Source organism: Drosophila gunungcola (genome assembly GCF_025200985.1).
Source record: "Drosophila gunungcola strain Sukarami chromosome 2R unlocalized genomic scaffold, Dgunungcola_SK_2 000011F, whole genome shotgun sequence".
Classification (NCBI taxonomy): domain Eukaryota; kingdom Metazoa; phylum Arthropoda; class Insecta; order Diptera; family Drosophilidae; genus Drosophila; species Drosophila gunungcola.
Window position 1 is genome coordinate 177,491 of NW_026453169.1, and position 25,558 is coordinate 203,048.

General features: G+C 39.5%; 2 protein-coding genes and 2 non-coding genes across 6 annotated transcripts in view; 2 read left to right on the forward strand and 2 right to left on the reverse strand.

Moving 5' to 3' along the window:
- Positions 1 to 713: 713 nt before the first annotated feature.
- Positions 714 to 786, forward strand: Trnak-cuu (transfer RNA lysine (anticodon CUU)). Its single transcript has one exon. It is a non-coding gene; the product is annotated as a tRNA-Lys (tRNA).
- A 208-nt stretch (positions 787 to 994) lies between these two features.
- Positions 995 to 1,067, reverse strand: Trnar-acg (transfer RNA arginine (anticodon ACG)). Its single transcript has one exon. It is a non-coding gene; the product is annotated as a tRNA-Arg (tRNA).
- Positions 1,068 to 5,319: 4,252 nt separating this feature from the next.
- On the reverse strand, positions 5,320 to 17,949 carry LOC128255386 (uncharacterized). Of its 3 annotated transcripts, XM_052984960.1 has the most exons (5): positions 17,831 to 17,949; positions 17,556 to 17,770; positions 5,998 to 6,487; positions 5,467 to 5,752; positions 5,320 to 5,408 (listed from the first exon to the last, which is right to left on the reverse strand). In XM_052984960.1, exons 3-5 carry the CDS (start codon positions 6,379 to 6,381, stop codon positions 5,398 to 5,400), a joined length of 681 nt encoding a protein of 226 aa, XP_052840920.1. In that variant the 5' UTR covers positions 6,382 to 6,487; positions 17,556 to 17,770; positions 17,831 to 17,949; the 3' UTR covers positions 5,320 to 5,397. The 3 variants fall into 3 exon arrangements, with proteins under 3 accessions (XP_052840920.1, XP_052840921.1, XP_052840919.1); XM_052984961.1 differs by lacking the exons at positions 17,556 to 17,770; positions 17,831 to 17,949 and adding an exon at positions 15,146 to 15,284 and having other exon boundaries at positions 5,467 to 5,749; XM_052984959.1 differs by lacking the exons at positions 17,556 to 17,770; positions 17,831 to 17,949 and adding an exon at positions 15,146 to 15,284.
- LOC128255378 (ecdysone receptor) overlaps positions 15,118 to 25,558 on the forward strand; it is a 39,659-nt gene continuing 29,218 nt past the window's right edge. The window contains 4 exon segments of the mRNA XM_052984950.1: positions 15,118 to 15,258; positions 23,368 to 23,737; positions 23,739 to 24,335; positions 24,337 to 24,355. Of these exon segments, the coding sequence (XP_052840910.1) occupies positions 23,675 to 23,737; positions 23,739 to 24,335; positions 24,337 to 24,355 (679 nt within the window). The 5' untranslated portion in view covers positions 15,118 to 15,258; positions 23,368 to 23,674.

Consider the following 25,558-nt stretch of genomic DNA (forward strand, 5'->3'; position numbering starts at 1 on the left):
CTTTAGGAACTCAATGAACCGCAGACGGAAAAAACAAAATAGAAGCAAAAAAAAAAAAGAGAAATAAACAAAATAAAGCAACAAACAATAATAAACTAATTCAAGAGCAGCAATCACAAAAACTCTGATAGAAAGCTAGCAACAACACCAACAAAGCGAATGAATTTTGCCATAAATAGTTGGCATTGTTATTGTTGCTGCAGCTGTCGACTGAGAAAAGGGGTAAACGAAGCAATATAAAAACTATTGCGGTGGGTCAGGGTGAAAATGAAATAGAAATCTATGAATAGTTGTGAGCAACTAGAAGAGAGAATCGGAGAGCGAGTGCCGTCGCGACACTGAATGAAATGGAATTTCCCCCCATTGCCTCAACTGATTAAGCAAAAAAGAGTCCGCAAATTATCGTGTAATAGCGTCGGGCAATGCAATAATACATACACTGATCACATTCATTCTGATTATCTTTTCCATGGACAAGTCATCAAAGTAGTTGATTCAATTTGCTCGGTCAAGATAATTAGTTTGACCTGAATCACTCTCGCTAAAGATCTAGAATGCGCATACGCAATGTGAGCTCAATTTAGCCATGTGGGAGATGCTCGAAAAACGTGTATTTATCTAGCAGCTTTATATGTTTATCTTATTTCTGCCTTGTGGCTGCTTAGCCAAATTGTACAAGCTTCTGGGCCTTATTGTCGGCAATCGAGTCAAGTGCCCGGCTAGCTCAGTCGGTAGAGCATGAGACTCTTAATCTCAGGGTCGTGGGTTCGAGCCCCACGTTGGGCGAAATTAAATTTTTTGTTACTTTGTTTCCATATATTATTTTTGTTTTATTAATTACAATTTATAAAGCAGTTTTAAGACGGCCTCAATGTTGATTTAAGAGGAATTTAAAAATTTTTTAATTACCCACGTTTTTTTTTTTACTGTTTTATTAAGTACAAATTTTTCCAGAATTTTAATATTGTAAAATAAAAAAATAAAAAAATTTCTGCGATCCTGCCAGGAGTCGAACCTGGAATCTTCTGATCCGTAGTCAGACGCGTTATCCATTGCGCCACAGGACCGGTTGGCAACCAATCGGCTTTTGTGACGTTTTAAGTTGCTGTTTGCTTAGAAAATTCTTAAGCTTTTCTACGTTTGCTTTGTTATTTCCATTCGTTGATAAGGGGAACCGGTCTTTAAAATACCCTCTTCTTGCACGCGATCCCTACTTTGTCAAAAATATTCTTAATTTATTATAGACCAAAGGTTGAAATTTTCAATAATATAAAGCGGTACAATTTACATACTTATAAATATGTTGTATACTTGTGGAGCACTTAAATTCAATTATTTGTCTTGAATTTTTTGCAAATGCACAGCAGCAAAGAATAATAAAACCCAAAAATGTACTGGCATAGACAGGCAAACCGAAAGAATTGCAAATATTTATCCAACAATAGCAACAAATAAAAAAGTTCGTAAAATATATCAATAGAAAGTGAAAAATAAAAATAAAACGATGGCAACACGTTTTTGCGCTTCACAAAACAAGACACAATGACGATGATTATGATGAAGGCGTGTTTGAGTGAGGGGCCATGCGGGGCGTGTCACCGCTGTATCCAACACTCACGTACAGTGGGTGTGAGAGGGGGCAGTGGCAGGCGCAGGGCAGACACAGTCACATCAGCCACAAACAACGATTCGGCAATACAAAGGCAACATGAAATTTTGCCAAAAAAAAAAAAACAAACGAAATAAAAGTAAAAACAAAATGGCCGACGTCGGCTGCAATTTTGTATATAGAAATTTTCGTCTGGTTTACAGGGGCGGAGGAGTGAAGGGCGATGGCCAAGAGCAAGATGGCAGCACGTCTGAATGTCCGGGGCATTTAAATGAAATTAGAATGGGAGTCATGAACACTTACTGGCCCCCTAGCTGCCCCCCTCCCCTCCCGTCTGATACTGTCCGTGTGTGGCTGTGTGTGTGTGTGTGTATATCTTTTCGCTTTCGCATGACACAGATACACGTTTGCAACCAGAGAACAAAACGTAGACGACACTTGATAGCGACGTCTCTAGCCCTGACCCTAATTTTTGGGTAAATAAACATTTCGTTAGGGTCCCTGCCGGGGATCGCTGGCCCAGTTCTTGACAGATTTGTGAAGCCAGGTACCTAATCTGATCTAATATTGAGGTGCCTGTATAAACGATCGGCAAGGTGTCAATGATCTTCTAAAAACCTAAGCACAATGACCTTTCCATACTTTTATATTTTGGACTTTTGATTGGAAAGATTCGTTTGGCTCGTTTTTAACCTGTAGATTATTTGTAAAAATTAAAAAATTTGTATTGTAATTTACGTGTCGATTCTTTACAATTTATTTGCGCAAACAATATATATTTGGAGTGTCGTGGTAACTTAAAATTTAAAATTAGTTTATTTTTAAGTTTTATTAAAAAAATTGTTTTTATTGAAACAAAGTGTAATTACTTTCGGATATGGTTAAATAATAAGTTTAATAGTGATTTTTATTTCTTTATTTTGTAATACATTTTTTTATTTCATTGTAGTCGAACTCAGTTTTGCTCAAAACTTAATTTTGTTGGTTGTATTAATTTAACCTTATTTTTCACATTTTGATTGCGGTTGATTTTTTTGTTCAAGTTTTGTTTTTGAGATCTTGGAGATTGATCCAAAACCCAAAACGGGTTTGAGGCAGAAACGTGATGCTCTAAATATTTGATGAACATTTTGTATAAGGAATTTGGATTTATATTAATTATTGTTAAACCTTCGAAATTGTTTTTTGTAAATTTTCTAAATAAGCTGTAGTATTTCTTATTTTGCAAAAAAAAAGGGAATTAGTTGTTCAACAAGTACAATTCTTTATCAAGTGTATCCAAAACAAAGTTAATGGTTTTATAGTTTATTATTAGGTGATCATTTATTCACCTCTCCAGTGTTTTTTAAACAATTTTACTTTTAAAAAAGCTATTATCTTTAAGTGTGTTGCTCAGCATGCGGAGAATTTTTTCCAATTTCCAATTCCAATTTCACCTACTGTTTGACGGTAAATAAACAAATATCAAATGCATAAATGAGGGCATTATCTCAAGGTCGTTCCCAATTGTATGCGGCGCTGTCTATCTATTCACACACCCTCGCACTCGTTTTTGCTTTGGCTCCCACTTTCGTTTTCGCTTTTGTTTGGTTTTTTCCTATTTGCTATTTTTTGGCAAATAACCTTGATAAAACGTAAACTATTTTTATCAGTGAGAGTGGAATGGGGCCAATGGCAGAGCAATTTCTATTTGGGGTTAGTGTGCCATTTAACGATTAGATTATTCTGACGCTCCCTCACAGCTCCACGCCCAAGCTGTTGGTTAATGTGCGAAATTATTTGCGGTTGGCGGACTCTAATTCTTCGCCTGAGCGGTAAACAAATTAGCTATGCAAATGTCAGGCGATGCTGGTCAAGTGTAAAGTACCGCGCATTGTGAATGATCTATAAATAACAAACTATAATAAGCGACTTGCCGTCTTACGACTCCCATTTGCGTAGATGGTCTGGCATAAGAAGCTAGCCATTGAAATATTCACCGGGTAATGCGTCATTCATGTTGCACCAGGTTTTTATGGGTGTGGCCTGTCCGCCAACTTGGCTCGAATTGATAACACGCGTTAAACAATTAAAATGTTTAGCTAAAGTTGGCCAGCATTACAAGATGCGGGTGCTCCAATGACGTTGGTTGGTTACGATATGATTACGAGACCTTGTCACACTTAGAGCTGTTTTCCCGTCTTCTTAGTAAGCTAAAAGTAGGATTAAAGGTATTTTCAGTTAAAATTGGACTTTCAATACAAATTGGACTTTACAGGAATACAATGCAGTATGTGTTTTAGACAGAACTTTAAAGGCTTTGTTTAAAATGATACCTATTTTATAAAAACTTTGTAATTAAATCGATAAAAGTTAAAGTTATTATAATTTCGTTTGTATATTGTTTTAATTTGTAATGCACTTGCGTAAATATTTCTCTTTTCTCTTTTCAATTTAAATTTATTTGATTTTGAATGATGTGAAGTGACATATAAAATTCGTTATAATTTGCTTGAAACCAGATAAGAAATGTATACTAGCAAAAACAACATTTTTGTATTAGTTCACTGACTTCATCAGTTCAATTCCATATACAGCAATCGCCGCTAATCGATTTAGGCTTCATCAGCGTCATCATTGTCAAAGCAGACAGTAAAAACAGAAAATGTGAATGTAGAGGGATGGAGGGAGAAGACCCAATTCAGTACACAATACTGATCCAGAAAATACAATGAAATTGCATTTAAATGGCCATAAATCTAAATCAACAAAGTGACAATCGCAAATAAAAAACGAAAAAATCCGATACGAGTTCCAAGTGTGCACATGCATATGTATACTCATGAGCCGCCAGACAGGCAAATGACCCACAAAGTAGCCGCTAAGCAAAAAAAAAAACCACAACGGTGGTACACTCGAACAAATGTAAATCAAATATGGCGATTCTCGATATGGGTAAACAAAATTCAGAAATCGGGGGAAAGGCAAAACATGTGAGGTGAAAAGGACCCCGCACCCACAGACTTTGTCCCACTGTGCCCGCAAGCATTTAACCTTGAGCCGGCAACTGATTACAAAATTGCAACGATAACTGCCACTGACCCCAAGGCAAAAGAAAATAAAATGGAGAGTGCCGGCAGAGCGGTAGAATGTGGGAAGAGAGCTGAAGAAAGCAATCGCTTAATTCTGCCTTGATAAGTCATCGTCTTAGCAGTTCCAGTTGGAACAAACAGACGACCGACTGACTGGCAAACTGGCATATTTTGCATTTATTTTATTTCGTTTCCGCCAGATGTTGACACGAAGACTGCGAAAGAAGAAGTGGTGGGTGGTAGATGGATAGGCAAATAATAACAATTTGGCTTGCTCCGCAGCACTTAACGGAAATTGAATTTGAAATGCAAAGAAAATATATCAACTGTCTAGAGTAGTTGACATTTCCGTTTAAAATGTGTCAAAAAGATATTCAAGTTTTATTTCGTTTATACATTTTATAGGTTATTTTACACAATTATGGATTGAAAATCTATCACAAAAGTTGACTATGGTTTCTACTTCTATATTAAGATATATAAAATTGATTATTATTATTAGTTTTCAAGTATTTCTTTCTTGCAACAATAATTGAAAAGCTCGCAATATCTTTATCCCATATTTAGCATTATTCTCATTACTTTCAATTCATTGAAATGATTTAATGACCAAACAATTTTAAATATATATATATCTATATTTTTATGTTTTTTTTTGTATTTTGATTAATATAACAACAACAATTGCTATTTGTAATGCGTTTAAAGTTAAATCAACTAGATCATGCCTGAAAGTAAAAAGTCGTTGAATGCTTGCCAACTAACAAATGTATCATAACTTCTTACCCTGCAACCTGGCCAACTGCTCGGTTGTCATAACAATGGGTAGCATATGCTCGGGGCTGCTGGGAGCTATCAAATTTGGATCGGCAATCGGGCCCACATAGTACTTTCGCATCTTTAGGTACTGCAGCCAGACATTCAGTCCCTCCCCAGTCGCCATCGAGTCCATGGAGTCGGGATCCGCTCTGCCGGCGTTATGCACATCGAGACTCTTGTTCACGAACACCTGTCGTGTGAGGTGGAAGTGGCTGTTGGTGATGTAGATGTTGGACTGGGCTGGTCTTGGCTTCTGCGCAAAAAAAAAACATTAGATTATATATAAATTGGGCTTGTCCCGAGGTCAATTTGATCTATTTCACAGAATTTTTTTTTAACTCTTTAAATGAAGGATTTTTATCATTAAAGGTATTGTTTGCGTCTTAAAATATACAATAAATAAAGTTTTGCATATTCGTTTTAAATGTTAGAAAGGATATATTTCTGTGAGTAAAATCAATTGATTCTTATCTCACAAAGCACTATTTTTGTGTTAACCTGTTCCTGCATCACGGATCGCATAAAGTTCTCGCTGATCAGGTGTATGTTGCAGTCGCGCAAATCGTTTATCACGCGCTCCATATTGAGGTTCTTTTGGCGCAGCTCCCGCACCTGTGCGTCCATCTGGCGCTTGTCCTTCTCGTAAAGCTGCAGGGTCAGCTCCCATTCGTTTTTGATTGAGCGGACATCGCACCATTGCTTCAAGCCGAGTAGCCGCTGGCCAAGGAGGCGCTCAGACAGTTTGTTCAGCTGGGACAGGACGTAAATGCCGACGAAGATCCACAGGAAGTTCACGTACATGTCAAAGGAATTTCTACCGCTGCAGCTCTCGTCTTTGCCGCCCTCGAATTCGAGCAGTCCCCCTAATGTTAAGTTTTCCATACTTAGAAATTCTCGTGTTTATGTTGAGTTTGCTTGTGATAATGATCGTGAAATCACGTATGAATTTTAACAAGTCGAAGTCCTCCCATGAAACTGTTCTCGAAGCCTGCTTGAATCGAATAATTTATAATTGCAGGGAAAGGTCAACAAGCACGTATCGTATATATTTAAAGAATTTTCAAAATCAATATCGTGAAAAAAAAATTTAGATTAGGGGTGGTGTTGTTTTGCTTGTAACAAAATTAAAACACAATCATGTTCAGATTGTTTAAAAAACAAATTTTATATTTTATTATCAGTTCATCCCATAATAAATTATTTTAATTCATTGGCAAATTGACTTCATCATTATTTAAAATATCTCTCGTCCACACAGACAATGCTCCCTTTAGAGTTCTTTTAAAATGTTGGTATAATTTTGTTAATTTGTCTATCTATGAAATTAGATTTAATTTTGTTATGTTATAGGTGGCTAGATAATTGTATTTGATTCGATTTTCTACTTTTAAAAGAGGGACGGTAACGGTTGGTTTTGATACTCTAAAAGTAAAGGTATATCGAATTTCGACAAAAGTTTTTTTCTGTTCGTATATTAAAATTTCGAACGTTAAGTATAAAAAACCAAATTAAGATAATAAAACCTACAAAAGATAATTTACATCCAATTTATTTTTATTTTAAGTATTTATTAACCAGACTATTGGTAATCTTAAACCAATTTTAATTTGTCAGTATGTTGGAAACTCGCTAAACAAATAATTTAGCAAGGATATTTTTGTGCGACCTTTCTCACTCCAAGCTTTAATTTTTCATTTTCAAAGGTATTAATTATATTGTCGGCAGCGTGAATGTGCGTGTGTCTGTCTGGGGGTTTCCACTTTGTTGACTTAATTAGGTAAAACTCGGCGCTAAGCCAGAAACCAAAATGAGTAAGAACCGCAGCAACTGCGTCGTGGCTCGTACAATGAACTTTCGGTGGGCGAGCGATTATTCACATAAAATACCTACTTGTGAATGTGTGTATGCATTTTAAGAGTGCAAATGCGACATATGGCTGCCTAAATTAGTTGCTGGTGACAGATCGCTGGAATTTGAAATAAATCGCGTTCATTGTTCATTAATGCAGATGGAAAAAACGAATATTAAAATGTCGATTTGGTAAATAACTATACCTAGATAAAGCCCAAAAATTAAAATCCACTGTTTTGGTAATTTATTTTGAACTAACAACAGTAGTTTTAAAATCTATCTAAGCAAAGAACTAATATACTTAGCAAACCACCCCCAAAGAATTCAAGTTCAAGGCAAATCAACTTTGGAATAAGAAAACAACTTTAACGAAAAAACCAAACAGTGAGTGGATTGTGCACTAATTAATTGTTTGACATGCATACAAAGTGCTGCGACAGCAACGCAGCAGACTTCACACTTGATTAAATATGTGCAATTTAAAAATAATTTACACAAGTTTGCTTTAGTTCGAGGGTTGGCCTGTGGGTCGGTGGGTGCATAGGGGCTCCAATTGAGTAAAACGCAGACTGTATTGTGGCAAGTGCGTGGCTATTTCTGTAACCAGAAGCTTTTCATCGGCCAACGCAGTGTCAGCTGCTTACTGGAGCATCAGTTGCCCAACCCCCGGAAAAAAATAGCAGCGCGTGTTGTACTTACACCACGCTCCTCCTCCAATTACAGCTAAGCCAGTAAGACAACTGAAATAAGTTGGAATTTGCGGCGGCAACAAGTGCTCAGTTCCACCAGCCCCCAGCCCACAGCCCTCACCCTCTGAATGCTGATGAATTTTTGTTTTGGCCGTATTGCGTTTCTATTTAACTGTGCAGGAAATCGCTATCGATAACTGGCGGGACAAGGGCACGCCCATCACAGACAGCTGGTCCTCTGCTTAGTATGCAATCTAGGGGACTGGCTGTCAGTGGGCATTACGATCAGAATCGTTGGCACCCTGGAGGATTAGGAACTCATTTGTGGGTATTCGAATGCCAGCAACGCCTCAAATTGTCACATAGAATGAAATAATGTCACGCACGACAACATAAATAACAAAATATTATAATATTCGCATGCAACATGAATTACGAGGCCATAGTGCAATCTGCTAAAGTAATCTACAGCATTTAATTTGAAAACAATTTGTTAAATTACTTAGGTATATTTCTTCGTTTCGAAATATAACTTTAATAAAAAGCTAAAAGTATAAAGCAAACTTGTAAGCTTGCAACTTTTGATACAACGATATGATCAAATTAAGTATTTTGAAGAAATAAATTCGGTGGTCGAATATGGACAATTTATAAAATTGTAAGTTTTAAGTTACAACTTGTCAATTTTTTCTTGACTTTGTCACATGAAAAGAAGTCTATAGCTGCAAACAATTTGGTCGTCTGAAGCTCGAATTGAATAATCAAATCAAATTGTGGAACAAATATTTTTGGGACGCAGACAGTCCGTCCCCCCTCCATCAACCTCTGACGTTTTGTTGGCATTATGTATATATTTAATTTAACTTTTTATTTTTGTAGACAGCCCGTCAAGTGTCGGTTCACAATTTTTCAAATTCAATTGCCTTTTGCATTCATATTTACGTCCCGACGCTTGCGCGGGCCGAATAATAAAGATTTATGTGCTCTGCTCAGAGTTAGATTGACTGAAGCCTGTAGTCTGGATAATACCTCAATCCAGTCCTCAATACCTCTCAAAAGTGAATTCAACTCTCCACAGCCTTCCTGCATTTCAAAAATGCAAATTAGTCAGACTCTGTCTGAGTTAGGGAAATTGCACACTTGGCAAGCGTGAAACGCTTAACTCAGTCAAGGTTTTTCCGCACCCAACAAAAATGTGAAAAAAAAATATGACGACAAAAATAAGGCAAAAACAAAAGACAGTTGCGTTGTTGAATATGTGTTAAGCGGAAAGTTAAGTTGAGAATTGTTGCTAATTTTTTGTCAATGAATAGAGTCGGTTAATGAAATCTGGAAATCAGAAATGGCCTTCGTTAGGTTGAATTGAAAATCATTAAATACAAAATGTGATATATTTTCATCATACGCTAATTAACAAATTTATCGTTTTTTTATCTTTTCAGGTGAGTTTCTACTCCTATTTCTGTGTTGGTTCTCAATTGGGTAAATATACACTCATAGAAATAAATTCGTAAAATTTCGAAATTTTGCCTTTGATTCGGCCAGCATTTGAATCAATAACAAAATAAAAAAAATCTTGACTGGGCGATTGCGGCAAAATATTTATTTAGTTTTTAGAGTTTCATAAAGTAATATCTTTACGAAAGGGATATAATAAAAATGTTTACATATTAATTTCATATTATGTTTTTAACAAGCCAACCTCCTTCTTTTTCCAAGAGACCAGTGACATAAAAAAATTCATAAAAATAAATTGCGCTGATAAAAACCAATTGAAATGTCAATATGCAGAAAGAAAATCATTTAAAAGAAAGACAGAAGTCACAATTTATTAAAGTGAACCTAATGCAAGCTCATAAAAAAATTCAAAGTATAAAAGAAACGAACTGGCGGTCAATTGAGTGGATCCTCCGGATGGAGACCAAAAAAAAATGGTATTGATAAGAGAAATGCATTAGGGACATTGTTCACAGTAAACGACTTGAAGATATGCTTATTGACATTACAGATAATGTTCTGTGGGATAGGTATCTTTCAGTTAAAAAAAATTATTTTTAAATGTATAAGGCCGTGATAAAAAAATCAACGTCTTAACAATTAAATAATAATTTTTTTTTATTGTTGCTATTGTCAATGGCAAAAATCAAGATATAAAACTATAATTTCGGGACTCAAAGCTATTGGTTAAAAATAAACTTATAATAAAGATATCTTTCGATGTAAAAAAAATTTCCAACGATCTACAAATAAATTATAATGCTTATAAAGCCTATTATTATTAAGTATTGAATAATAATTATATATGTATATATATAATTAATGGTAGTAGAGTTTTGTTTTTATAACAAATATTTAAAATTTATAATATAATAATTTTTTTTTTGGGAAAAGGGTATTTTTTTTTAATGGAGCAAGAGAGTGCAATCTGTTGAGCTAAATAACTTATTTTATAAGAAAAGCATCAGCTGGACTAAAACCACTGTGCCTGGACACGACCTTCTCACCACCCATTTGCGACAGCGCCATGTACCTATATAGCAGCACATACAGTCCGCTCCGGCCGGACAACTATGGCGCTGCCTCTCCTTCGGTCCACCGACTACTCCACATTACCCATTCATAGACGCTTATCGGTAAACAACCACCAATGTTTGACTATTTGCCCACAGTCGCGCGGTGTCTTGTGCCCTGTGTTCCTTTTTGCCCACGAGCGGCCTCAGCCCACTTTTGATGTCGTCGTCAGTCGCCCAACCGAACGTCCGCCCGTTCCTCCCCCTCCAAATACTGGCTATACCTATACCCCCCATCTTTGCCTCGTGGCTTTGACTACCTCAACTGCAAAACGTCGCCGCGCCACTGAACGACATTAAACCTGACTTTGCCTCCTTCCTTGGCCCGCCCTCTGTCTCTGTGTGGCACCCGATTCAAAGTCAAAATCATACCAAAAGCCAAACCGAACCGATCCGATCCGAGGCGAAGCAAACCAAGCCAAACAAGGCAAACCAGACTGGCAAAGAAAATTCAACAAAATAAAATTATGTCCGAGCACGGTAAAAAAATACTTAAATCTACACATTAATAGATTAACAAAATTAAATAATTTCTAATAAAATAAGTTTTTAGGGAAAGCGTCACAGTTTTCATAACTATCTAACATAAGCAGTAGATTTCATTGGTTAGATAAAATAAAAGAGTTTTTGTTATGGTTTTGATTGAATCAAAATGTTTTTCTCTGTGTGCCACTGCCGGCGTTTTATGCATCTACAAGGTTCGAGCTGCTGGTGCGGGGCAGGGTGTTGTGGAGCAGATTGGTGCAGCCTGTCTATGGACAAAAAACAAAAACACCAGGCACCGACAACGACAACGACAACAATAATAAAAGCAACAACAACTGCAGCAACAACAACCATCGGCTGAGTTCTCGGTCTCTCGTTCAGTGGATTTGTGTGTCTTCGCATAAATTTTGCAGCTTGTGCGACAGGCATGTAGACAAGTTTTTCTCCTTTGTTGTTGTTTTTTTCTAGCCAGCTATCTCGCTCGCCAATTGCCCGGAGATACACACACACACACACATAGACCAGATGGCTGGAGAGAGGTGCACAGATACATTATGTATCTGAGCGCTGCAACAACTGTAGGTTTCGGTTTTAAAGGTGTTATCCCATGGGATAAATAGTATTAGATTGAACTAGTTCCGACCTAGAGCTAACTAATGCCAATTGGATGCCGGAAAACTATCTTATCTTATCTTATGAGAACGTGTTCTTGACTTAAAATGCTGTTATTGCACGTAATGGACTAATAGGTTTAAAGCTGTACCTAAGGAGCCGTGTTGCAGTTTAAGGCATTTTTGAGGTGTACTTACAGAAAAGTCATAACTTAGATAACTAAGACATTAAAAAGTGTTGTTTCTCAATAATAGTTACAAAACAACCGAGATCACATTATTCTAAAAACTAGGATTTTGCGACTGCTTTACTACTTTCTTTTCTAATAGTGAAGATAAATCCCCTTTTCTTTCCGTAATGTTTATGTCTGTGTATGACGACTGATGCAAGTTTTTACTATATGGCTCTATATATATATCGGTTCTTTTACATTTATTTTACTTGCCGGCGAACTACCCCAACAAACGGCATGCACATGACTTCGGTCGGCTCCCTTCCTCACCCCCGCAGCTAGACAAACTCTCTCACCCACACATTTAAATACACAGATACATATAGCTAGACACAGATACATGTTGCACCCATACTCTAAGCAATTGCTCCAGTGTACTACTGAACTGAGAGTCGTTTGGCAGTCGGCCAAGAAGGGAGGGGGTGGAGAAGAATGAGAATGAGGAGAGGGGGGCGAATGAGAAGAAAAGGCATCATAGACGCAGTCATGGAAGGCAGCTGTGTTTGTATTGGTGTCCCCCCGCACCCGAACAAATAGAGAGACAAAGAGCGAGAGAGACCCCAGTACACCCCCGCAACCCCTCCCCACAACCATGTCGTTCCCACTACTCAGCTGTCATTGTTGATATTTTGTGTTTTCATCTTGAACTTTTGTGGTTCAATGTGTCTAGCCAACCCCAAACAGAGCGAAACTCACCACATGCTCACCATCACCATCACTATCCATCACCATCACCACCCCCACAAACCCACACCCCTGCACTATTGCCCTTGCATTTAGCCGGCTTTTCTATGCGTATGCGTAGAGAGCGATAAAGCAGCTCTCTGTCGGAGTTCGCTCTCTCGCTCTGGCCAATGCAATTCTCTATTGCATTCTACACTTGAACTTGCCCAGCGTCAACTCAACGCACACATATACGTTCAATAAACACGTACCGGTGGTGGGGGTCCGGTGGCGGGGATGGGGGTACGAACAATTATCTGCAGCAATGTGTGCGTATCTGTATCTGAGTATCTCGATTCGCTTTGCGCTTACTTTTTAACCACAATGTATTCGAAATGTGCAATTTATACGCCGCCCAACAGACGGCGGCGTTACGTGTATATGTATACGTACTTCATAGATACTTCTGTGGCTGTTGCATGATTTGTGTTAGTTTGCTCGGCGTTTTGTTTGCCCTGCTGATCTTCTTGCCTTTCCATCAATTACGTCTCAGCAGTGTCAATATTCTCGTTCGATTCCTGGTGTCTACATTATAGCCGCCTTTGGTTGGTTTCCGTTTGCAACGAATTGGAAACTGTCCAATTTGTTAAGGCCTACGGAGAACTTAGTGAGGTTCGATCATGGTTCGATCTATTACTCATTAAGCAAACGTGGGAATGTATTTTTGGTCAGGTGAAACGTTTGCATTGCTTTCAAGATCAGACCTCTGCTTCGAAAGATCAACGTTTGCTCTGGAATTCCATTTTTGGGTATCTTTGAAAACTGAGAATATTTGTAATACTTTTACTTTTTGTCTTGTAAAATGACGGACAATTGTGTTTAAATATGTTTAAATTCAGATTTCAGTATGGGATTGACGGGATTGCGTTTAGAATAGCCAAGTAAGCTAACTTTCTTAACACCTCATGTGCATAGCGGGGGCACCACTTCTTTCCTAAAACTGTAATCAGTCGTCTGGAAGTGAAAGCAATATGTGAACAATCACCAGGATCAGGTGATTCAGATAAATATGTAAAAGCTTTAAAGAAACATCTCGCTTTCCTTACATTCTATTAATCATACTAAATAAATTAAAAAAAAATTAAGAAACAAACAAAACTCGTACGGCATTTGTACATTGCTGGATTTCCAATTCATACATTTTCCATCTCGTTTCGCAGCTTTTTGTCCCACTGTGCGCGTACATTTTGAATGTACGTGTGAATTTGCACTTGTGCACCCGAAAGTAGCGACAAAAAATCAACGAAAAAAAACACAACAAATAAGTGTAGGAAACCGAAAATAAAGGCAGCGAGAAATGAAAGCGACGAAGGCACTCACACACGCCTATAATGTGGGCTGCTCACGCATACACTCCTAAATACGTTCGCTCACAACTCACAGATATAAGTACTCATGGATACACAGATACGTTTTGGAGAGCGAACAAAGAGTATCTCACGATTGCATCGGCATTTTTCATTCAAGCCGCTCGCTCAGTGTGTCTGTGCTTCTGTGTGAGTGACTGCTGTCTGCGCTTCACATTTAACTTTAGTGCCGATTCCGTTTTCGACCCTCTCTCCGCGCGTTGGTGTGCGTGCGAGCGAGAGTATGTGGTGAGTTCGCTCATCGACCGAGCGACGCCGACGACTTGGAGGTGGTTTTGGTTTGCCACTGGGAGAATTTCGCGTTTAACATTCTGCTCGTTTCGCTCATTGATTTAGTATTTTTTTGGACTTTGTTGTTAACGGTTGTTCGCCCGATCGCGTTCGTCTAACTACAAGATACAAAACACAGCACACACAGTTCGAAACACAAAAGCAACCAGAACGGTTTCCCCAGAAAACACCGAACGTTTTAAAACAAAAACCCAAAATGTTGCAACCAAATAAATAATACATATTTAAATCGCCTATATACACACACACACCTCTATTGATGAGAAATTGTTAGAAAGTCCCAAATAATACCAATCCCCCCCTCATCAACAACAAAAACAACAAGTGCAATTCGACGGCAAAAATTGAAATAAAGTGCAAATGCATTGTAGCTGAACCCCAGAAAATAGGAAAAATAAGTAGTGAAGAAGAAGGCGGAGGAAATAGTTCTTTAAATAACGCAAATCGAGAGCATATATTCATATTTGTACAGATATTATATAGTGGCTGCATAGTGCAAATCGCGGGTGAAGAAATTCGAAGAGCTCGAAATGTAAAAAGGAAAATATTCCCAAAGCAATTCGACGGTGAGAGCAAGAACAAACGGAAATCGAAACAAACAGAACTCGAAATCTAACATCAACAAAACAGAGCGACGGACAGACGCTTAGACTCGCGTCTAGTCGCCGTCTGTGGAACGTCCCCCACCCCAAATCAAGGAGACGGAGTCAACATCACCATCGCATCCCCAAAATTATTATTATCTCGAAGATAGTGCGCGAGTGTGTGAGTGAGGGATTTGTGCTCTGGATCCCCGTTACATTTAAAAAGTGAAAAGATATTTACCAAAATTCCAATTCGTGCTTCGGCAACTGGAATATCTCCCATTCAAGAACACAGTGAGCCCATGGATACTTGTGGATTAGTAGCAGAACTGGCGCACTATATCGATGCATATGGTGAGTGTGGGCACCTGGGACTCCAATAGAACCAACTGACTCGATTTCCATTGCAACATTTTGTGGTCAACTGCTTAGCGATAGATGTGAATTGAGCAACAAGTTCGCCAATTGAAAAGAAAAACATTTTCGTATTTTTTCGACCCTAATGTGTTTGTCTTGGCTCACTTGTCACCCCGTGTGTGAGCAAAGTCAATTTCCAATTCTATTTCGTCCAGCCGAAATGAAAACTACATTACCATTTGGCCTTTTCAATGCCAAGATACACATAGCATAGAAATATATGGGTACATATAGCATAAGAATGGATGTACACTCAGATAGCCGATACACGCATTATGATGTCCCAGAATGATACACATGTTCGGGGATGGACGTTCGATTGGTAGTACATTAATTATTGTCATGACAACTGACAGACGGCCAATTAAAGAGTGAACGCTGAAAATTGTAAATTTTGCCTGCGTAAACATTAATAAATATATATCGCTAGGGCACCACAGCTCATCGATGCAGGGGGATTTATAATGGTCTAGGCAAGCACTTGACTGCGTAATTGGCATGAATATCCATAAATTCACTCGCATATGTTCAAGTGGGTATTGATTGTCCTCAAACAGCCGATTTACTCTATTTTACGCAAGTATGCTGTTGATGAGGTTTAAATCGGTGTAAACAAATTTGATTTGTAAAATGACGGAAGTTGGGTTGAGAACATTTCGATAAAATATTATCAATTGAAAGGAGGTGGAGAAGAAGTTCTACAAGTGCAACTGGGAATCGAAAAATGTATTGACTTTTTTGAAATCACTCTTATTTCCATTCTTTAAATATATTGTCATTCCTGGTTTTTTTTTAATTCTGCTCTAGCACTAGTCTTTTTATTGAATGGAATCCTGAGATTTTCATAGGTTTTGTTATCTTTTTAAGTCAACGATTTTCTTTTTGGTTATTTACCAAATTAAGTTTTCATTGACAATTTATTAATTTGGTTAGCTTTATTAATTAAATAAATCGAGGATCGAGACCTTACTTGAAAGTAGAGGTTGTTAAGTTTGTGCTTGATAGGTTTTATTACACTGTAGTGTTCCTTACTTAATTTGGGACAAAACATATTTAATGAATATAAAGCGAGTCCTTCGATGCGTTGGGTTCTTAATTTTTTGTTGTCCTATTTTGGGCGCCTAATGAGGCATTAGGTAACAGCGTGGCTTGGGTTCTGGCTCCAGCTCTAAAGCAAAGTCCACGACATTAGTTAGACTCTCCCACAATTAATTTGACTCTGGCCCCCGTCGCCTCTACCACGCCGCCACCCGTTGACCCTCGTTTCCTGGGCGGGACTGGTTAAAGTTGCGACTTGGCTCTTTCTTATTTTGTTCTCGTTCCTCGCGTCCCTTTCGCTACTTTTTGCACATTAAATTATTCGCTATTTCTCCTTTGCTACACTTTCTGGACACTAAGCAAACAACACAAAAAAGTTACTTGTTTCCTATGGCGTCTACATCGTCATCGTCATCGTCTTCGCCGCTGTTGTTTGTGTTTTATGGTACATTAAAGTTGGCAAAATGGCAAATTTTAATGCGATTTTATGCAAATATATAGACACATGTATGTCTATACATGGGGGCCGAATGTTTTGCGACCCATGCCGGCTACCACGTTGAGTATTCCGAGATTCCAATGTTTTTCGACTGGCTCCTCCTCGCTGCACTCACATTTCGATGTTCTGTGCTTAATGGCCGAATTTATATCATTATATGACACTCGGAAGTTGTTTATGTCCCTTTTTTGGTGACTTTTGAGAGTTAAAAACTTATATTAATAATGATAACTTTAGAAGAAGGAATACCTAAGAAGTTATTTTTATTTTATCTGCCAAGCCTATATAGAAATGCTATATATTTACAACTATTGAAATTAAAACCTCAAAAATTACAATGCCTCTAGCTAATTTCATACAATTAAAAAACATCAACCATCCCTTATCACACTGTTCATTGCACATCATAACTGATTTCAAAGTGTAACATGCAACCACGTAAAACTCCCATTCAACAAGGTTCAATGTAACCTCGGCTGGGGGCCGACCGAATCGATGGGTGCAGACCAGTGGGTCATGAGACAGTGCACCACCCCCGTTTTCCCAACCCCTAGACGGCAGTTTTCCCCGGGGAACGGGGAATGGCAAACAGGTGCCATTGTAAGCGCTCTTGTGGCAATTGCTTTGAGTGCCTTATCTTGTCACTCGTCTTCTGGATGGCTTTCCTGACCGCCCGAGACCAAAACCCCCTACTCACCCTACTCCGTTCCGTGCATGTGCATGTGCAATTAGTAGTAGCCTGCCATATAGCAGTTGAGATTGGAACGAGTTTTACCCCCCTTTTTCGCCGCGTTTGTGTACTTTCACAGGCCGGCCACAAAGTCAAGCTGTCAACACTTTCGCAGACTATTGTCGTAGACGTTGACGATGTCGAAGATTTTCCATGACTTTCCACTATTTTCCTAGTAGATGCTACAATTTTATTGTTGTTGTTGATTAGCCGAGCAACGCAAAGGCATTTGTAATACATACCCAAGCTTCAGACATGAAATGTTTTGTTCAACTTGACTCAGTGTTTTTTTTTTTTTTAGTGGGCAAGAGGTGTGTGGCGTCGTCTGACTTTTATGGTTATAACCTCGGCACTGACTTTTTTCCAAATAAATAATAAAATTTATGACTAATGCCAAAAATTGACAGCAAATGCCCTTTTAATGTTAGATATTTTGGGCACATTTTCTCGAAAATAGTCGTTGGTCAAATCTCTGCCAAGCAAATACATTTCTTTTTGTAAAAACGATGAGTGATCAAGGTCGATAATTATGGTGGATAGGGAAGTTTTCGCATGCTTTCCTATGATGTTATCTTTGAACATTTGTTTGTCACGTTACTTTGTCATTCTGCCGAAAAGAAGTCACATTAAAGTCTTCTTCTCAGCCGAAAAGGTCAGGCAATCAGTCAGATCCACATATGCAAATTTTATTATCGATTATAAATGCAAATCGTAGACGGCGTAGAATGGAAAGAGAGAGACGCCGCTTAACCGGAAAAGGAAATGATTAAAGCGCATTTTTTGAGCCGGGCCAATCAACCTCAACCAGTTGTCCTAAACATTGGGCGAACGGTGACGCTTCGCTTGGGGTTTTTTTCCTCTTGTCTCGTAATACATATACATTCTTATATATATTGATAGCTGTTTGATGCTTCAAGGCTGTATTACTGGTGTGATTTTCTAAAATACCCTAAGTTCTAAATTATCGCTTGCAATCTTTTATTTATTAATTTGCTAGGCTATTAATTGAAACGCGTGCCCTGGCACAGATTTGCGGTTTAAGTGCTCCGAAAAAGCCGAAAACGGGCCATTGCCAAATGCTATAAATCTCTTTCGGCCCAAGGCATTAAAAAGTTTCTATAATTTTTTTTGGTTTGCTTTTATTGCTAATTGATTTTGTGTGAAAAAAACAGTGGCCGATAGAGTGGAATAGAACATGGAAATTATTCTTGGGAAACACTGGAGGATCCATGTGGAATATATATCCCTGGGAATGCGAGCAGCTGAAAGGATAGCGATGGAAAAAGTTGGAAAAGCTTTTTTGGAAATGTGGGTTCCATGTCATAGCCGGCTTATGAAAAGTGGATAATGCTTTTTTAGTAGAAATTCATTGTTATAAGCGTAACATAATGAGATATTCAACGTAGTTTATAGTGAAGAAAACGTTTTTTTTTATGATTCACTTGCACCGATTGATCCAAACTCCACCTGTTTTTTTATTTTGGTTTTGTCTTACGCGAAGTATTGGATGTGTGTCAATTGAATGGCACCATTTTTCATGTTTATCCAAATCAGCAAACTTCAAAAGAAAACCACAAACTTAATAAAGTCAACCGTAAAAAACACAGCCAACTGAATTCGCGGAAAGTAAAGCTCAACCTGTTTTGGGTTAAGTTTTGTTGTTATTGGTAGTGGGAGACAGAGATAGGTAGATATTGGAGAGGAACAACCGTTAAGTTGTCAGCGGCTTACCATATATATGTACACATGTGCGAATTTATCACGTATACGCACATATGTAAAGTTTTATTTTGGCCACTCTTGAGTCTGGTTTGTTTGCACAGACCTCAATCTCAATCAGAAATCACAAGAAAGAAAAAAACAACTGAGAGAAAAGAAAGAAGGTCAACCCCAGAGTTATGTGTTTTGTTAGGGTGGTTTCTTAAAAGTTTTCCCCTCGAGAGCATTTTAAATAATTTATAATCAATTTGATTATTTTAATTTAGTTCTACTGACTTTTACCAGCTTTGAAAATATGGTCCAAGTATTTATTATTGGATATTAAAAAACCCAAACAAGTTAGAATTTTATGTCATCAAATGATCTTTAGACCGTTTTAATTAATATATTAATATATATTATTACTGATCCGGATTGTTGCGGTGTTTAAAGTAAAATGTTAAGTTAGATGCGAGCTGGAAGACATAGTCTTCAATGATGACCATCATTAAGGAACGAGGTTTTTCTCTACAACTGGCTCTCTTTTTGCTCCTCTTTGGCAGTTTCGCTATTTTTCTTTCACAGAACATTAGTTGAAGCCTTTTGGGTGGCCTCAGGCCCATTATCATTTGGTTTTCTTTTCTTTCTTGGTAGGGGTTTATGGGAATGTGTCGCATATGTTTCTTCAACCGCCCACATGTTATTACTCCCTTTTCCATTTGGAATCCACAGCAAATGGAAATCACGCGGCGCTGGCTCTACGTGCAGGAAAATAACAGCAGGAAATTAAAAGGATCCGCTCTCAGGAGTGTTCGTACTTGTTTTTGTGTGTGAGAGTGCCCTGATGGCGATTTGTGTTTGTGGGCCTATTATTCCTACTGGACAAGCCGATGGCGGATGTTTAATTGTTTTCGCTCTACAAGAGAAGGGGGCTTAAATGTCCACCACCCACCGATTTCAGTAGCGTGTACAACAATTGTTGGCGCTGTCGCACTGTTCATAAACTTTATTGCATTGGAGAACGTTGTTTTGGGGCAGTCTGTGGGTAGGGAAAGGATATGGGAAGGGTATGGGAAGAGGCGCGGACTCCTGACAATCGCTGGTCGCGTGCCAGTCATTGACATACTTTTGTACGAGTGGAAACGTTCCAGCAGGATATCCCTCTAACATTCAGGGGTCAGCCAAGCTTTTGGGGTCAACTTGGGTTAAAGCTACAATTAATGGCAGTTCTATACTGTTCGAATCATTTTGCGCTTGAACATATGGTAATAGATTTAAATCAAAATATTAGATCGAGTGGGTTTTCAAAGAATATTTGCCATAAATTTGTAATTTAACAGTCTTTGGAAATATTTTCCTTTAAACTTGTATTGATTTCACTGAGCTAAGTACATTTTTAGACTTTATTAACGATTGTTTTGAGTTAATTGACCGTAGATCCAATTCAGATATTATCAGACCTTGTTTTTAGACTCAAAACTCTCATGGCACCCAAGTGAACGTGATGGGAAGTACACTTTAGAACTCCCAACCTGTTGACTGTTCAAATTCCCATTATGTATTCTATGATTCTATAAATAGAGGTGTATGCCACCCTTCCCTTCATAGCCCCCCTCATCCGCCGCTGTTCATCCATCACTCAAGGCGTAACAAATTTTTTTAGCTGGAAGAAGAATTTTCCGTTTTGTTTTGTTCTTATTTTTACCCCTTCTAGCGCTTAGGCGAAAAGTAGAGGAAAAGGGTGAGTGAGGGGAGCAGGAGAAAGGTAAAGGTATCTGATTCTGCGCGTTTAGCTTTCCGACTCTTTTTTAATGCCTTTTGTACTCCAGCTCAAGCCCCAGAAGCAGAACAAAAACTGGGAAAACCGCAGAAAAAAGTAAAATGAGCAAAATAATAAAAAAGGCAACGCAACAGAGAACATCAGCAGCAAACAACAAGACAACAAAAATGCAATAAATGTCGTTTATACGTATATATCTCAGCGCATCTCGCTCATATACACCCCGTATATATATATATATATATATATATATATATATAATGTGTGTATAGTATATTCCCGATGCGATAAATACGCGCTCCGTTCGCTGCTTCTTCTGATGTTTTCAGAAATATTTTTGTAGACAACAAAGCAAAAACGCCAAAGAACAACCTGTTTGTTTTGTTTTTGTGTTGCTGCTCGACGAATTCAGTCGGCAGCGACGTTGGCAGCGAGGGCGACAGGTTTTTTTCCTTAATGCGGGCCAAAATCAAATCTCGGCTCAGTGCCCATGCCCCACCCTCCCCCTAAAACCCCCCTTCGCCACACAAGCTTAGACTAGTCTTCCCTTTTCTTTTTCTGCTGCCTGTTTCTTAGCGATTCTTCTACTTCTTCTTCTTCTTGGGCATGATCGTGATTCTTTTCGATTTTGTTCTAAGCTTTCGCTCGGTCTCGCTCTCTCCAAGGCAACCAGAGTTGGCATGAAACCAGTTTTTGGTGCTTTATAACACAAAGAGACGAAAAGTTACAGACTTTTGCTTTATTATCGTTTGGCTCTTTCCCTCTCGTTATTATTGTGCCGGTCTCTTAATGGTGGTTAGCCCATAAAAGAAGATCGGGAGGGGGAGTGCGAGGGGTGGAGAAGCTCAGCTTGAAACTGTCGATATCCAGTACACAAAATAATGATTCACCTGTAAGTCGCGGAATGAGTCAAGCGGCTATCCAAACGCGCTGCTCGCCCTGCATTGCAAAATCAATCGAAATTCGAACGATTCTTGTGTTTAAGATTTCGAATAATGCACATCTTCCACTGACCTGACCATGACTAATTGCTTAACAATTGCCAATGTAGTATATGCCGGTGGCATTAAATATTTATGCCAATCGTCTTGCATATCGATTGACTTTCACTAATTAAGTGCCAGCAATTACCCGCTTTCCAAATGGGACGAATGTTAATATATGATGGCGGTGATGAAGAGATTGTTCCGACAATAAATAGTTAACCCATTTAACAATGGCAATTGGGAATAATTAAATTGTAATTGTTGGACTTTATTACAATGGAAATGGAAATTTTAATAATATTGTGTGTTGTTTGTATAAACCCTTTATAACTTCCGCTTTACTGACTTCAAGGGCGACAAAGGGAGGCTGAAAACTTTGTATTGCAGTGGACTCTTTTAAAGAACTACACAAGTAAAGTTGTTGAGAATCGCATAGAAGGGTGGAAAATTTCCTCAGCTGCCTAGATTCCGCCGATTTCCCCGCCAACTGTTTTTGTTGGCGTTTCCTACTTTGTTTGAGCTACAAACACGCATCGGACATTGAGGATGGAGATGGTAAACAGAAACGGCTGTCAAGACGCTTAGATAAGTATGACAAGTGTTCAAACAGAGGTACACACATGAAAAATGTGCGCAAATAGGGAACTAATATTGATTGGTTAGGATGAGGAAGTAAAAATTCTATTTAAAATGATAGATTGGCTTGGACTAAATAAACATGACAGAGCTAAATTCAGTAGAAATTTGAGAACACGGCACAGATAGACCATCAATTTTGGCGACAATTATGTGTCCAAGATTCGCAAAGACCATAAATCGCACTAGAAGTGAGAAAAAAAATCAGATTAATTGTTGCGAAAAGTGAAGTAATCTATTCTGCTGTCAGTTCAACTCATATACATATGACCATAAATTCAGTTGGAGTTAGCCTATCAAATGTTTGCAATCTCTGCAGAAGAGTTCCCGCTAAACGAGCTGAAGATTTCCCCGCAAGATACGCAACATGTGTCGGGCCGGCCTGGGGTTGATCTATTCAAGAATTACGTATTCCTTTCGCCTGGGTTAGCTCACTTCACTCACTCTCCGGGGCTGGCTTAGCTTCAGCCCAGCGTCGTGTTCAAGGTAGAGCGCAAATTTGCAATTAAATGAAATGAAAATTTCATGAGCTTGCCCCCGCCCAGGTGCGTTGAACCGTCTCGTCGTTTTCCAGTGTGACCACAAAATGTTGAAGTAACCCCCCGAATCGAGCTTAGAACGGGTTTTTCTGCGACACTTTCGAGTCATCTTTATGGGTTGTACCCGCTCTTTATTGCAGCTCTGATTGTTCCGCGTACTGAATGAGCAGGAGTTCGGGCAAAAATGTATTTTGAACGCAAGCAAGTGCGCAAAAAATACTAGAGCAGCCACCAAACTCCAAAAACAATAAAAAAAAACACCACCACAAGTAAGAAGCAGAACCTCGGACAACACAGCCGAGCTTCGCAAAGCAACAAAGGATCTTACCAGGAGAAAGTACATCTCCGTAAATATCGAACAACTGCCAGGGACAAGCCCCTTGTCCCCAGCCGACGCGAAGTGATCTGAGAAACGGCAGCAAAACGGCGACCATCGGCTACCAGAGGATGAAGCGGCGCTGGTCGAACAACGGCGGCTTCATGCGCCTTCCGGAGGAGTCTTCCTCGGAAGGTCACCTCCTCCTCGAACGGGCTCGTCCTGCCCTCGGGCGTGAACATGTCGCCCTCGTCGCTGGACTCGCACGACTACTGCGACCAAGACCTCTGGCTCTGCGGCCCCGAGTCAGCCTCGTACAACACATCCAACGGCAACGGCCTGAATCAGCAGCAGCAGCAGAGCGTCATCACGCTGGCCATGCACAACTGCTCCAGCACTTTGCCCGCCCAGACGACCATCATCCCGATCAACGGCAACGGGAATGGAGGCTCCGCCAATGGCCACTATGTGCCGGGTGCCACCAATCTGGGTGCGTTGGCCAATGGCCACGGGATGCTCAATGGGGGGCTCAACGGGATGCAGCAGCAGATGCAGAATGGCCACGGCCTCATCAACTCCACCACCCCGACGACGCCCAGCAACCAGCAGCTTCACCTGCAGCAGAATGGGCTCGGTGGCGGTGGCGGTATCGGAGGAATGGGTCTGCTCCACCACACGAATGGCAATGGCATTATAGGAGTTGTAGGCGGCGGAGGCGGAGGAGGTGGTGTCGGAGTGGGCGGAGTCGGAGTGGGTGGCCTGGGAATGCAGCACACGCCGCGAAGCGACTCAGGCGAATTCCATTTCATCAGGTAAGATCTAAAGACCTTTCAGAGATCGTTTTACCATTAGTTGATCAGAGATAATACTAAGCAAATTAAATAAAATATTCACATGCACTTTTGACGAAATCAACAAGTGTGCCTTAACTCATCCAAACTTCAGAAGGTAAAATTCATAGTCTAGTATTACAGACAGGCTTAACCAGTTCTAAAATTAAAGTTGTCATACATATTCAGATAGAGTCAAAATCGCTTTCTTTTGAACAAGTAAATAAATTAAATAAAAAAACTAATAGCTAAAACGCGTTGCATCAGTTCAGATAGTTGGCGAAAAATGTAACGAAAATGTTTAGTATTTGGCTTTACTTTTAAAGCTTACCTTTAGTCTACCGTCATTCTCCCTTTTCATTTTTAGTCAGCAACGCCCATGTTCTGTATTCCGAGTGCACGGCTTACTAATTATATTTTATTGGACGAGCGTCTTTTATGAAACACTTTTTATGGTTTTTTTCTTTTGGTTCCCCTGGATCTTCAGAGCGCGTTCGCTGGAAAGTGCAATCAACACGCACACATTCAGCCAGCATTGTTATTGTTGTTGTTGTTGTTCGACATTATCAGCAGCGTCATGGAAGAGTGCATGTCATGTAGACGCTGCACCGGGCCATGTGCAGCCATAAGGGCGGTTTGGTGGCCATTCTGATGCAACGCTTGCTTTCGAGCCCGAACCTACCTCAAGTCGTTCTATATTTAGGGCCGCCCCGCTGCGAGCAGCCGAAAAGGGGAAACTGAAGGAATGCTGCTTCTTGGGCTCTTGGGCCCTTCGGCTCCTCGACTCTTTGCTTCCTGCTTTCTCGTTGCAACTGCAATTGTTGAGCAGGGCTGTTGTGACGTCACCTCGGGCGATTCGTGCTCGCCCTCGCTCGTTGTTGTGGCACTGACCTCGTGCCAAATGGGGAAACCAGGTCAGGTCAGGAGCAGAAACAGCAACAGCAACAGAAACAGTGGCAGCAGGACGGCATTTGCATTTGACCTAAATCGTATGAGGATGTGGGCGGGAGTTCAAGGCCAATATCTGCAATCGATGCGTCTTTGTTGGCGTCTGGGTCATGGGTTGTGTGTTTGTCTCTTTGCCGGACTGGGTCTACATCCGTGTGGGGCAGGTCAAGGCTAGTCTGGGTTACGACAGTTGCATGCAATGCAGTTTTTATTGTATAAGTCCATGTGGTGCTCGGT